Source organism: Crocuta crocuta, unplaced genomic scaffold (genome assembly GCF_008692635.1).
Source record: "Crocuta crocuta isolate KB4526 unplaced genomic scaffold, BGI_CrCroc_1.0 scaffold229, whole genome shotgun sequence".
Lineage (NCBI taxonomy): Eukaryota > Metazoa > Chordata > Mammalia > Carnivora > Hyaenidae > Crocuta > Crocuta crocuta.
Window position 1 is genome coordinate 8,821,935 of NW_027536464.1, and position 13,462 is coordinate 8,835,396.

The 13,462-nt window shown below is 44.9% G+C and overlaps 1 protein-coding gene across 1 annotated transcript in view; it reads right to left on the minus strand.

Annotated features, from left to right (window-relative positions):
• The window catches only part of WDFY1 (WD repeat and FYVE domain containing 1), a 45,290-nt gene extending 31,838 nt beyond the window's left edge, over window positions 1-13,452 (minus strand). Inside the window, exon 1 of the mRNA XM_077748584.1 lies at window positions 13,282-13,452. Coding sequence (XP_077604710.1) covers window positions 13,282-13,414 — 133 coding nt within the window. The 5' untranslated portion in view covers window positions 13,415-13,452. The remainder of the gene's footprint in view (window positions 1-13,281) is intronic.
• Between the last annotated feature and the right edge of the window lie 10 nt (window positions 13,453-13,462).

Genomic DNA, 13,462 nt, shown 5'->3' on the forward strand with positions numbered 1-13,462 from the left:
GGTTGCTGTTCATGATTACCTTCTTCTTTCCCAAACCTCAGAAGTTAAAAAATTTTTCATAATACAGACCTCTGTAGTTTGGAGCCATTTAAATCAAGTTACAAAAAATACCTAATGGCACAGAAAATGTTCGCAATATAAGGTTAAGTGAAAGCCCTCTACAAAACTGATGAAGGCAGTTATGATACCAACTTTGTTGTAAAATCCCATCTAATCAAACCTCTAGATCCAACTACCAATTTACAGGAAATACAGAGGAACATAAACACCACCCCAGGGGTGCACTAAGCAAAACTCAAGATGGCAGGCAAGGCTATGGGGCGCCTGGGTGGCTTAGTCAGTTAAGCATCCGACTTTCGCTTAGGTCATGATCTCNCAGGCAAGGCTACAGACAATGACCCAGTTTCTTCTACGAATAATCTGCATGGGGGAAAAATAGAGATGAAGGATCACGCTATAATTAAAGAGGTTTGAGAGATATATCCAGCAATCACAATGCATAGACCTATTTGGATCCTCACTCAAACAAACTGTTAAATATCCCTGTTAAGTATCCCTGTGAAACTGAAAATCTGAACACTGACTAGATATCTGATGGTATTAAAATACCGTCCATTTCTTTAGGCATAATAATGGTGGTGCAGAGGTTTGCTTATTTGCTTTTTAAGAAGCAGTAATTCCTAAACATGCTGGCCCACGCTCTCTGTTATCAGTACACCAACCACAGTCTGGCTCCGTCACTCACCCACAGTGTAGCTACTCTCATTACCTGGAGGGTTCTTACCTCCAACATGGTGGGCCTGCCCCAGGCATGTGGACCAGCAGCTGCACTCCCGAGGAGCTGCACATCCCATAGCCCTGTGCTAGGAGACCACCATCAGTTGACGGTCTCAAATCAGGGCTCAAGTGACCCACTTAGTGCCTATGACTCCTCACACCTGACTTCTATCCCAGGGAGCTGTCGTCCTCAAGTGCCCCAAGTACTCTGAGCTCCAGTTATGCCCTCAGCCCTCCGCCCTCACCACTCTACCAAGGACTTTTCTCTCCAGATAGTTTATCTGGGCATATCACAGCATGGGGGCCATCTCAGCATGGCACCATCATCTAAAACAAGCAACAGAAGCTTATTAATGCTGATCCTCAGGCCTGAACTACTAACACAAAAGAAAGTTTGGTTGACTATATTCCGTTACTTACTACAGGATGTTTTATGGATACATTTCACTACTTAAGTTCAACATATGGGATGAAGCCAAAGGAGTTATAATAAGTTAAAGGCCAACTCCTTGGTAAGCATTAAATCTGCTCAAGGGTTCTGCTCCAGTTCCAAAGACAGGATAGGAAAAGCCAAGGCACTGGGAGATCAGGGCATCACGCAGTGCCCCGTCAGGTTCACCGGCCTTCATTCACGACGATCACAAAGGGGTTAAACCTGCCAGCTACCTGTTACGGTTTTTTTAATAGAATATGGGCACATTCTAAAACCCTTCAAATCAACTCCAAAGGTTGTGGGTCACAGAAGCGCAGGCAGCTCAAAGAAGGACTCGGTGATACACGCTCTCTCTGTGTCCTCTCGTGAAAATGACGATACTCAAGGGCATAGAAGGTGGCCATGAGTGGGAAACCCTAAAGGTTTTCTCTTCCAGCCAACCATCTAACCTGGAAAAGTCTAATTTTAATTTTGTGAAGTTCAAAATATATTAAAAATAGGCCAAGGTCAAAATGGAACTTACCTAGATACGAGCATTTTGAAACGCAGTATCACTTTCCTCGGAGGACTAACATTAGCACTAGAATCTGCTTTGCACCCAGCTGACACATTAGGAACCTGGCAAGACTTAAGTGATCTCATGGGATGTTTCAGTTGAAAATCGATCATATCCAGGCTGAGAGAAGCCCATCCTTTCTTGGAAATCAAGTTCCAAAATCGGCACTTGACCTTGACAAGGTCTCTCTGTAATCACACCTTCTGTCTGGAACTCTGCCTCTTCTCTTTCCAAGCCATTCTCTTTCCCTTCCTGCCACGACAAAGCTAAAATCTCCCACTTCCAAGATGAAATCAAGTCAATGTTAAGTTGAACACGCCAGCACTGCTTACGCACTAAACAATGTTGCATAATTTCCTCCAAGTAATACAGGAATTTGTTTTGTATGGTGTTTAGAGTATGTCTCATTTGGTTTAACAAATGACTGTGAAACCAGGCTTAAGTTGGGCTGCTTATTAAAAAAGTCAACAAATTCCACAGACCAAGAACATTTACTATTCAATAAATTGGAGGTAAAATCTATTCAATAAGTTAGAAGCAACACGATGCAGCTTGGTAACATTTATAGGAGAAAACTAATAAAAACTCTAGGATGTTATTAAGACACCATATAATCACAGGGCATCAAGATCGGACGATTTTATTTCTACAAACCCACAATATTGTCTGCTGAGATGAATGTCTAAGCTGCTTTCTCTACTGAGTTAAAATGTAACAGCTTAACTTTTCCCTTAATATTTTGACAAGTGTACACCCACTCACCTAAAACTCATTTTATGTTTTGTTTGCTGCTTATTCTAGCCATTTTTCTAGTGGATGGATTTTCTTTGAGATTCCAAGACCGTGTCAAGCTGAAAAAAGAAGTCTTTCCTTAAAACCCAAACCTTAGAAACAAGTTTCTCTTTGCCAGGCTCTATTATTAAGTTATTTTAAAACAATAGCCTGATATTTTTCCAAAAGGTACTTAGAAAGGAAATGTGTCATTTCTTTCAGAGTTTACGTACAATTTTTTCAGACTTCTCCACGCTAACAGTACTTTTACATCCACCTCCTCTTCCCTCCTAGTTAGAGAAGCCAGGGACTTACACAGAGCTGCAGCGTTTTCCACGGATAGATGAGAAAAGGTATTTCTATCAAGGACAGTAGTGTTACGTGTGCATCACCATATCGGCTGCACACCACTACCAACACTTTATTTGTCTGGCATTCGTCAGCAAGGTGGATGGTCTACTTATTTTCTAGACAAACAAAAAGCCAGAGTTGGACTGTGATTTTTATTTTAAATATTTCAAACTGTATGTGTTTAAAAACGCAGGGGTAGGGCGCCTGGGTGGCTTAGTCGGTTAAGCATCCGACTTTCGCTTAGGTCATGATCTCGCGGTTCGTGGGTTCGAGCCCCGCGTCGGGCTCTGTGCTGACTGCCAGCTCAGAGCCTGGAGCCTATTTCAGAGTCTGTGTCTCCCTCTCTCTCTGACCCTCCCCTGCTCACACTGTCTCTCTCTCCCCTAGAAATAAATTAAAAAATTTAAAAAAAATAATAAAAACGCAGGGGTAAGCAAGTGAACAACTGAAAACAATAATAAAATGCCATTTCCAGGGTTCTCATAATTCCGTGTCAGCACCGCGAATCAGAATCAGCTCTCTGGAAACAATTTGTTCCATATGGTGAGAAAAACACTTCCCGCCCAGCACTGCTGCTAGTACTGCTACCAGCAGTAATGACAACGAAGTGATTTAGACCCTCCACGCTTGGCAACTGGTTCTGAAGACATTAGTTCACAGAAAAAAAAAAAAATTACACATTAAAAAAAAAGTTCCTATGAGCATTATTCAAAGGAGTAAAAACTGGTGGAAATGTTAAATAATGAAATAAATGGGCTCACGGCATATTAATTCAATAGCTCACATCATCATTACAAATAGTTATGAAAACCATGGGTTCATGATAAGCTATTGAAGTAATATGCTGACATAGTCATTGAAAATAGTTGCAAAGACCAGGAATCCATGGGAAGTGTTTATGAACACTTTTTTTTTTTAAAAGCATAATATAAGATGACAGACCTAACTTCCGGAACTGGGCTGCGCCGGACAGGCAGGGGAGGAAAAGGAGCACACCTGTGAGACAGCCGAGGCCTGCGGCTCCTTGCTGGGCTGGGGGTGGGGGTTCTGGAGCCCTGAGATTCAGTCAACTGCAGGGTCCCCCACCTCCTCTCAATAAGCAGAAGAAGAGCCAACAATTAAACAAGGAGGCAGTCAAGGATGTATCTCGTGTGACTTCACGACCGCCACCAAAATGTGAAGACTGTCCACTCCTTAAGAATGTGTCTGTTAAATCATTCCCAGCAAGAGCAAACAAGGCTGAGGAGTCAAAGGGGCCTCGCTGAAGCTCCAGTGTCAAGTGCAGGCACTAGAATCAGAGCAACTTCAGGTAGGGAGCAGCCACTTCTCCGTCTTTTGTAAGGCAGATCCTAAGAGGCGCTGGTCATCCCTCGCGGAAGGTTCTCCCTCTGAGACTGGTACTGTCCTCAACAGGAACGCGTGCCACGGGTGAGGCCTGGTGAAGTCTGGAGCGTGTCGCGCCCCCACCGAGTCTAGTCGGGGATCTGATGTGTCCGGGAGGTCAGTGCGGAGGGCCAAGGGCGCCCAGAGCTCATAAGGAGACCCGGCCCAGGACACGAGGGTTAGAGACACTGGGTGAACAGAGCCTTGAGAACGTCACTCCCCAGGAGCAGGGGGCACAGCCTCGCGAAGGAATCAGATGCAGAAAGGCAGGAAAGAGAAGGCACCAAAAGGCACAGGGCCACTGGGCCTGACAGATAAAGGGCAATCAATAAACCGTGCCCCCCAATAAACACGCGGCCCTGCCTGACCTCCTAGAAGTTCACAGCAGAGAACTGTGGTGGCAGACAGAGCTGCTCCCTGTATTCCAGACACACAGTCGGATTCAAGAAAGACCACTGTCGGTCTAGAACACGATGCCACAGGCTCATGGCAAAGATGACAGCCAAGACCTCCATTTTGTACTTAGGGAGACGGAAGGAGAGTCTGAGTCCTAAAATCAAACAAACCAACATCAATTTCTTCAGCTGTTTTGTCCAATTGCATTGCTCTTTATCAGAGGATGATGGAGATTCACATTTCAAAACATTACCAAAGTAAATAATTCAAAGCAAAGCAGCTTTACGTGATAAATAATAAGTAAAACAAGTTAAAGGGGGAAAAAAAAGGCTTTTCAGAGAATTCCACATTTTATCCTCCAAAGCAGCAAGTAAGCCCTAAACAATAAGGAAACATGAAGCATTAAATTACTTTTTTTTCCCTCCAAACAAATCCAGACTATGGAAAAGCCTACATTTAACTTCAGAGCTCTCACTTAGTTGAAAGAAATACTGACTTCTATGTTAAATAAGAACAGTGATTCTTACAAAGTCTGTCTCGATTAAGACATATTTTGTGTTTTCTGTTATATACTGTATTTTTACAATAAAATAAGCTAGAAAGAAAAAATGCTAATAGAGTCATAAGGAAAATAATTGATAGTGCCATACTATAAAAATATCCACATATTAAGCGGCCCTGCACAGTTCAAAGCCATGTTGTTCAAGGAAAGGTCAACCGTACTTGCTGTTTTAAGCCACCGAATTTTAAAGTGGTTTGTTTCATAGCAAAATCAAATGATACAGTGCTATCTGCTCCAAAAATAGAATACTTTTGAGAATACTTAGGAGTCTGTCCTTAAACATTAAAAATAAAAATAGCATTTGGCATGTACTGAGTACCAAGGATTTAAACGTACTGAATAAACAAGTAAGTATGCTTCAACTTTTAACTGAAATACAGGATCTGCACTTGACATAGATGTTAATTTGGATCCCAAGAAACTAAAGAAGTTACTGTAAAAGCTAAGTGAAGTTATTACTCTTAATTAATAAATACAGTCAATAGTTTTCATCCTATTAAGGATCTTAACTCTGCACCTTCTTTTACTTTTCTACAGCAGATACACGAAAAGCAGACTAAACACCACAGGTCTGGTTAAGAATGAAGTCTTATTCCAGGCAGACTGGTCTGTGATCTTCTCAAAGATATGCCTGATGATCAGAATAGGTAAAGAGGCTCCTTTTCTTTCTTCCGGTCCCTCTGATTCCCTCAAAGAGCTGATAAAAAGCAAGTTAAAAATACAGTTTAGGAAGGCACCAAGTTGATAAGGCCTCATCTGCTTAAGTCGGACTAGAGGAGGAAAGAGGAGGAAGGCAAGGCAAGTCGAAGCACGGTTTTCCTTGTGAAAAGCCCAGGCTCTCAAACCAGAAGGCATCTTGTGGGACTGGTGATTAGTATCATTTTTTAACCTAAAACTCCATGAGAACACACATCTGGATCCAATACACTTTATTTTCCAGTACGATCACCTTGAAAATCATGCCTCCACTTTGATAAATAGATTCAAAGAGCACACGAGAGCTTTGGCAAAATCACAAGGCCAAATTCTGTCTCGCCTGACACAGCAGCGTTTTGTAAAACAAGATCTCTCTTGAAAGCTCTCCCAAAAAACCACCCTAATCATTCCCAAACAGCTAAATGAACGCAATTCAACCATCTTTACATTATAAACTGATACACCAGGATTATTCAATTAACCAAGTAAACACAAACTACAGAGGATTGCTGTTACAAATTACAAACTGAGCCCAAGGCCTGATTCTTTTAAACTCACAATAGTAACTTCGAGGAAATCTGATTTTCTAGTCACTCTTACATCTGCTGACACTACAGAATATCTCGATAAACCACCAAACACCTCGGTTACCATCAGCAGAGGACTTTTTTTTCTACTCTGACTACTCTCAGGGGCTACAGACACAACGCGTGATGTTGGCAGCCTCCATGGGTTCTAGAACATTAGGATGTTAGCCTGCAAGAGAAAGAAGGATGTGGCCATCAGTGCAATCTGCTTTTATCAAATAAAGAGCAGTTTCCTTTCAGCCAAGTCTCTTGACCTCTGCCCTCTTCATTCCTGCTACAGAAAGAAGCCTTTCTCCTTTGGTAACAAAAGGGGAAAACACTAGATTTTTATTGAATTGACTATCTAAACGGAAAGGCAGGGAAATCGGCCTCTTTTTGCTTGCTAAGGATAATTAGAACGTCTGAGAAAAATTTTAATTTCCAGCCCCTTCCCCAGGGGAGGAATTCAGCTGCCCATGATGATGACCCTCAGACACCTGATTTTGGCCGGGGCAGATTTCTATCCCCAGAGGAAGGGGACCCGGTGGCACCTCCACCAGCTCCCGGATGAAAAGCACCTCTCCAGAAGCCGCAAGGCTGCTTTTCTACTCTTCCACCTGCAAATGTTTTCTTTTGCGCTCGAGGAACCATTCCCGCTGTTACCTGTTCACTCTAAGCATCGAGATGATTTTTTGTGACCTCTGTGCTATCAAGAAGACTAGAAGACTCAGGACCAGCAGCAAGCTAGGCAGGATGCAATCCATGTAGGGACTGTGCGATGCTTTCTTCAAAGAAACGAAACCAAAAAAAGTTCAAACTCTATCCCTCGCCTAGATGTCTTGAAACACAAGGTTAAACTCACCCCAGAGAAGCACAGTTTGAGGAACTAAGGAAGAGTGGCTTCGTTTCCATTTCTGTTCCATGCTTTATTCCTACCAGGTCTGTTTAGTGATTCACTCATGCTAACATCTGAGACACCCCTGCACGCCCGCTTTCTTTCTGGGAGTCTAGAATTCTGTCAAGTGCTAGGCAGAGGGTGCCTACATGGCCAGCCCCCAATAAAAGCGTGGGTCCTGGGTCTCTAATGAGCTTGCTGGTAGACAATAATTTATGCATGCAGTCGTAACACCAGCGCACTTCCTGCGTGAGTCCACAGGGCAAGGACTCATGGAAGCTCTCACTCTGATTTCCTCTGGGCTTCACCCCAGTCCTTTCCTTTCACCGATTCTGTTTTGTGTCCTTTTGCTGTAATAAATCATGGCCCTGAGGATGACCATCTCCTAGTGAACAGGCGAACTGTGGGGTGATCTTAGGGCCCCCAAACACAGCAAGGCAAAGATTTTATAAGGAATAACTAATGACTGACATGACTTGTAAATGACCAAATACGGAAATGATGAGAAGGCACGACTCAAAGGCAGTTACAAGAACTTAGGTTTGTAAGTCACTCCGAAAACGGTATTGCTCTATTCATACAGGAAAAACGATTTTATTTACACACACACACACACACACAGTAAGCAGATATCTTTGGCTTTCGATGAGATTAAAGTAATCAAATGGGAAATAGTAATAGCCGACATATATATGGTGCTTTCTCTGTGCTGGGTACTGTTCAATGTATTTTGCATATTAATCATTTGAATCTCAGAAAACCCTGCGGTAGATACTATTCCCATTTTGCAGATGAGAAAACTATGGCACAGAAAGAATAAGTAACCCGCCCAAGGTCACATGGCTGGGGTTCAAACTCTGGCATTCCAGATCCACAATCTGTTCATAACTATGCTATAAAAAGAACACGAGCGTCACAACGAAGGGCCACTCTAACAGGAAAGGAGTAAATGCTTCCTCTCGTCTCACTCTTCGCTTTTATTTTCTAACACAAATCAAAGATTCTACTTTTCGGCACTGCATGACAACAAAAACACAGTAGTTAACACCCTGGTTATCTGTGTAAGCTAAAGACTTCCGGCGATGCCCAAATCAAGCTGTTTATTTAAAATGGTTTCTGTGCGAACAGTTAGTAAAGATACAATTTTTCCCTCAGACCATCTTAACGGGCTTAGAAATGCCTAAAAGGAAAGAAGAGTATTAAACAGCTGGTATGACGATAACAAGAAAAGAAGATGCCACCAGAAATATGCTTAAAGTTGGGTTTCTGGCATTTTTATTGTTTACCAGCCTAAGCGCAACATCCTAAAATATTTCAAAACACACGAGCTCTGCCTTTGTTTGACTCAGGCCAAGCAAAATTTCTTCTCGCAGACATCAGTCCTCAATCGTGGCCTCCAGGCCCCTGACACCATGGCAGAAACACACTCCTTTACCAACTGTCTTACAAAATTAAAGACCACAGGACCCTAACTTATTTCTTAAGCTTCATCGTGAAGGTGTTTTTGTTTGTTTTTTATTTTATTCCATCCTTCAACGGAGTCCAAATTTTTGATGCAGTCCACAGCTAAAAAAGTTCAAAAGGCCCATGTGTCCAGGGAATGGGTTTCCGCTGTCTCACCATATTTCAGCTCTAGTCTGAAAGCAGTCTCGTGTTCTGTTTCCACTCGCAGGAAAACGATGGCTGTAGCTCACATCCTTCAACGTACCGCTCGGATGACTGCCTTTATTTATACAGTTTCCTGACTAGAGAGACGATCATACTTGAGTCACTGAAGAATTTTTCTTTTTCTTTTTTTTTTTTTTTTTAATAGTTTATTGTCAAATTAGTTTCCACATAACACTCAGTGCTCATCCCCACAAGTGTCCTCCTCCATGCAGAATTTTTCTTTTTCAACTTTACATACGTATCACTCTTCTACTTTGCAGGCTCAAAAACTGCCAGTTCCAAAGTTCAGGCCACTGGGAACTGAAGAGTTTAGGGTAATGATTAACAACATCTACACGAATGCATACAAAAGATTAGGGCCATTTTCTGTTAACCCCGAAGGTCTCTGCCGGAACCACACCAGTGACTCCAGTATGATGGAATTGAGCTCAGCATCCCACACTGGTCTAATAGTCAGAGGGGACTGTTTGCATTAGCTTCCTCAGACACAGTTCTGCTTTAATAGGAAATAACCTCCCACATGTAACAAATGACGCCAGGCAAAAATAGATCCCAGAAACGGACACAAAAGAGGACAAAGTATAAAAGGCGTTCCCTCCCGGTGGGCCTACACAAGGAAGCACGGCCAGTAACTTGCAGAACAGTGGTTCTCAAAGTGGGGTTCCTGGGCCACCAGCAAAAAACATCACTGGGAACCTCGAAGAAATGCAAATTCTCGGGCCCCACCACAGCCTCGCTGAATCGGAGCCCCTGGGGTGGGGCCGGGCTACCGGTGTTTTAATGCGATCACTATTTGATTCTGATACATGCTCAAGTTTGAGAACCAGAGAAGAAACTATATTAAGCCTAAACCAGGGTACCTCAGCCACGGCACCGTGGACATCTGGAGCCGGTACACCCCGGACTGCCTCGTGCACGAGAGATGAGGCACAGCATTGCTGGCCTCTACCCGCCAGATGCCAGCCATACCCTCGTACAGCCGAGACAACTAAAATGTCTCCAGATACTGCTCTATGAGGCAGTCACCCCTCATCGAGAACCAGTTTTCTAAACTGTCATAGGCCCACTGCAATGGGGTGCATCACCATGTGTTCTAGAAGGCTCCCAGCGGGGCCTGGGACAGCACCTGCAAAGGACACACACTGCTGTTTCCCCAGGAAAACAAATGAACACTCATGCTGCATGGGCTAGATGGAGATCACAAACAGTCTCCTCTATTCAAGGCAAGTGGTAGCGCCAGTGAGTTTACAGGCCCAGTCTACAAACAAACAAACAAACAGAAACCACTTTTGACTTTGAACATATACTGAATTTTGGAGCTACTGATGACGGAAGGGACTGTATTACCCCCCTCTTGGGGAGATGTGAGGACTGGATGCCGCCATATGCATGGGTTCAATTCTCTACCAACAGAGAGGAGCTTTTTTATTTTTAATTCAAATTTTAGTTCGTTAACATACAGCACAACATTGGCCTCAGGAGTAGAATTTAGAGATTCATCACTTACATACAACCCCCAGTCTGTCTCACCCATCCCCCACCCCTCTCCCTCTGTCAATTCTNCCCCCTCCCCACACAGAGAGAAGGGACTTTTAAAAGGTTAGTTAGCTGTTGTTATTTCCGATGTACAAATCCTGATCAGGCCGCTTGCCTTGAAATCTCTGACGGCTCCTCGCTAACTGCAAACTAAAGTCAAATTCCTAACAGTGGCATACAAGGAAGGCCCTTCCGAAACGGGACACTAGGACCTTCCAGCCTTCAGTACTCTCTCCTACCATGACCACTCACCCTCCCTTTGCTGCGTCACCTAGAAGTGAAGGTGGCCCTTCGTTCCCTCCTAGTCTTTCCATCTGCCGGCAACAGGGATGTGTGCCCTCCTCCCTTCACACAGCCCACTCCTCTATCCAGTGACAGCTCCTCTAGGAGCCTTTCCTTGAACCTTGGCCCTCAGGGACACGCTTTCCTCTGTCTCCCCAACACCCCGGAAGCCAAGAGCACAGGGCATCTCTCCACCCGTCTGTCCAACCCTTTGGAAGCAGAGATTTTGGCATTACTGGTCTTTCTATCTCACAGGTCCAGCACACAGTAAGTGTCGAATAAATGCTTGTTTGATAAATAAGGGCGGTAGGTGTTCTGGCTCCTCAATATGCTCGTTCCATCAGGACAAGGGCCATAAAAATCAATGAATCAGAAGATAGGAGAGCAGGTGCTGTGACTTTTGAGCCCTGTTGAATTCCCCAGGGCCTGGCACTTAATACATACAGTATTTCCAAATATATGAACGTATGAATGCTTGAAGAGTACAACACATATTTATGACAATGTAAAGACACACCCCCACATCCAACAACAACAAAACCCACAGCCATGTGCTTTCACAAATCTCATAAAGGCACCTGCTAAGAAATGTCCTACCATCAAGAAAGCTCCAGGGCCTGCAACACAAATTAGAAACACAAGGCTCTAACCTTCACCTGGTCCAGTCATCGGCAAAGGCCTTGCTGTGCCCGAGTTTAAAAAAAAAAATGAGCTGATCTAAGGCTCCCCCAGAACATTTTGGTCCCAGAGCAGCCAAGTAATCACTTTCCATAAAACATTTATCAGCACTGCTCCTGGCCAGTAATCTCAAATACTCAGCAATTTACCCAACATGCATGAGTCATGGATAAGATATTTTACTGAATAAGATAGCTACGTTTTATGAATGTTGTCTGCATCTAAGTCGATACCATGTAAATATCATTCTTGTGCCTTTTTTTCACATTTCCTTCGTCTCCCTGCAGCTCATGCAGCCCTCTCTTCCATTCCCCGCTGCTTCTGCGTATCAACACCCAGGTCTTTCTAATCATTCCCCATCTCCTTTGAGGTCAGCTACACGTAGGAGCCAGGAGAGGCTTCTGCCTGCTCATAATAAACAGACTGGAGACACAAAATACAAAGGTCAACGAGGCAACCAGGGGAAGGCTTCAGATTTTCTGTGCCCAGGAAAGGTCCCTCAAATGTTACTTACTTCAAAAGACACGACTACAAAAAGCTGTCAGCTCTAAGGGAAGAGCAGTATCTCCCACCTTCCAGAAGGCCTTCTGACTTCTGGAATAGCACCATTTAAGCGCACAAGGAAACAATTTCACTCAGCAAACATCCAGTCATTTCCTCCAAATTCCCACCGTAAAGCCACAAACCTTCTAAACTTTTAGGGTTTTTAAAAACACTGAAGTTTTAAAACAAACTATCTCTCTCTAATGCAATCACACAGTCCTGGGCTGACCAAAAAGAGTCCTGGGTTGCATTTCTGGCTTCAGCAGTTATCTCTGGGGCTTTCCTAGGGCCTCAATTTCCTCTTGGGTAAAATGACAAAATCGCATCAGATCAATGTTTCCCAAACGTGGGGAGAGCAGTCTTCAACGCAAGTTGTGTTAGTACAAGAACGAGATGACTTTAAGTGCACACAGAATAACATACTTTAATTATTAATTTAATTCTTTATGGCAGGTGATACTGGCTTTCCGTTAATAGGGGGAAATAAATGTTCCTTTAAAATAAAAGCACCTAACTTTTTAAAAAATAAGTCTCTTTTAATAAAGGGAAAAAAACCCTAGTAAATAAGAGTTCAGATGGTCTCAGCGGCATAAAAAAAAGTAACTGATCTAGCAAGCTGGTAGTGTGTGAAGAGCTGTCAACCCCAGGGCGAAGCAGAAGGGAGAGAATGAGAGGTCTTGGAGGTCTGCTGAGAAATGGGGATCCTTCGCACCGGGTCTGCACCGGGACCCAGGTCAACTGCCGCCAGTGCTCCTGGCTCAGAGGCTTGGAACTGACCGCGATGGGCCAAGAAACCATCCAGAGGTCGCGAGGCTTTCGAGGCGCAAGCAAACCCCCACAAAGGAGGCGCAGGGACTGGGGTCCCGGGCTAGACAGGCGCGTTGGGGGTCACCGGTGGGGCGCAATGGGAAGCGGGGTACTCCGCTGGAGGGGCGCGGTGGGTCCGGGGTCCCGAGTGGAAGGGGCGTGGATCCTGGGCTAGAATGGCGCGGTGGGAGGGGGTGCGGGTGTCACGGACTGAAGGGGTGCACTGGGACAGGGGTCCCCGGCGGGAAGGGCGCAATGGGACGGTGCGAGGAAGTCCCCCCGCTGGAGGGGGCGGTGAGACCGTGGTCCCGAGCTAGAGGGGTACAGGGAGGGTTCCAGACCCTAGGGGCGCGGAGAGGTCCCGGGGGCCGAGGACGCCCCCCTCCCGGAGAGGGACGAGGCCGCNCTCCTTGGGGATGAGAAGCGCGGCCGTGACGGCGTCCTGGTGCCCCTCGATCTTGCTCAGCAGCACCGGGCGGCTGCTCTGCGGCCTGGAGTGGATCTCGGCCGCCATGTTCGCACGGCGGCGGCAGCGGCGGCAGCGGCCTCCCGGGGGGGGGAC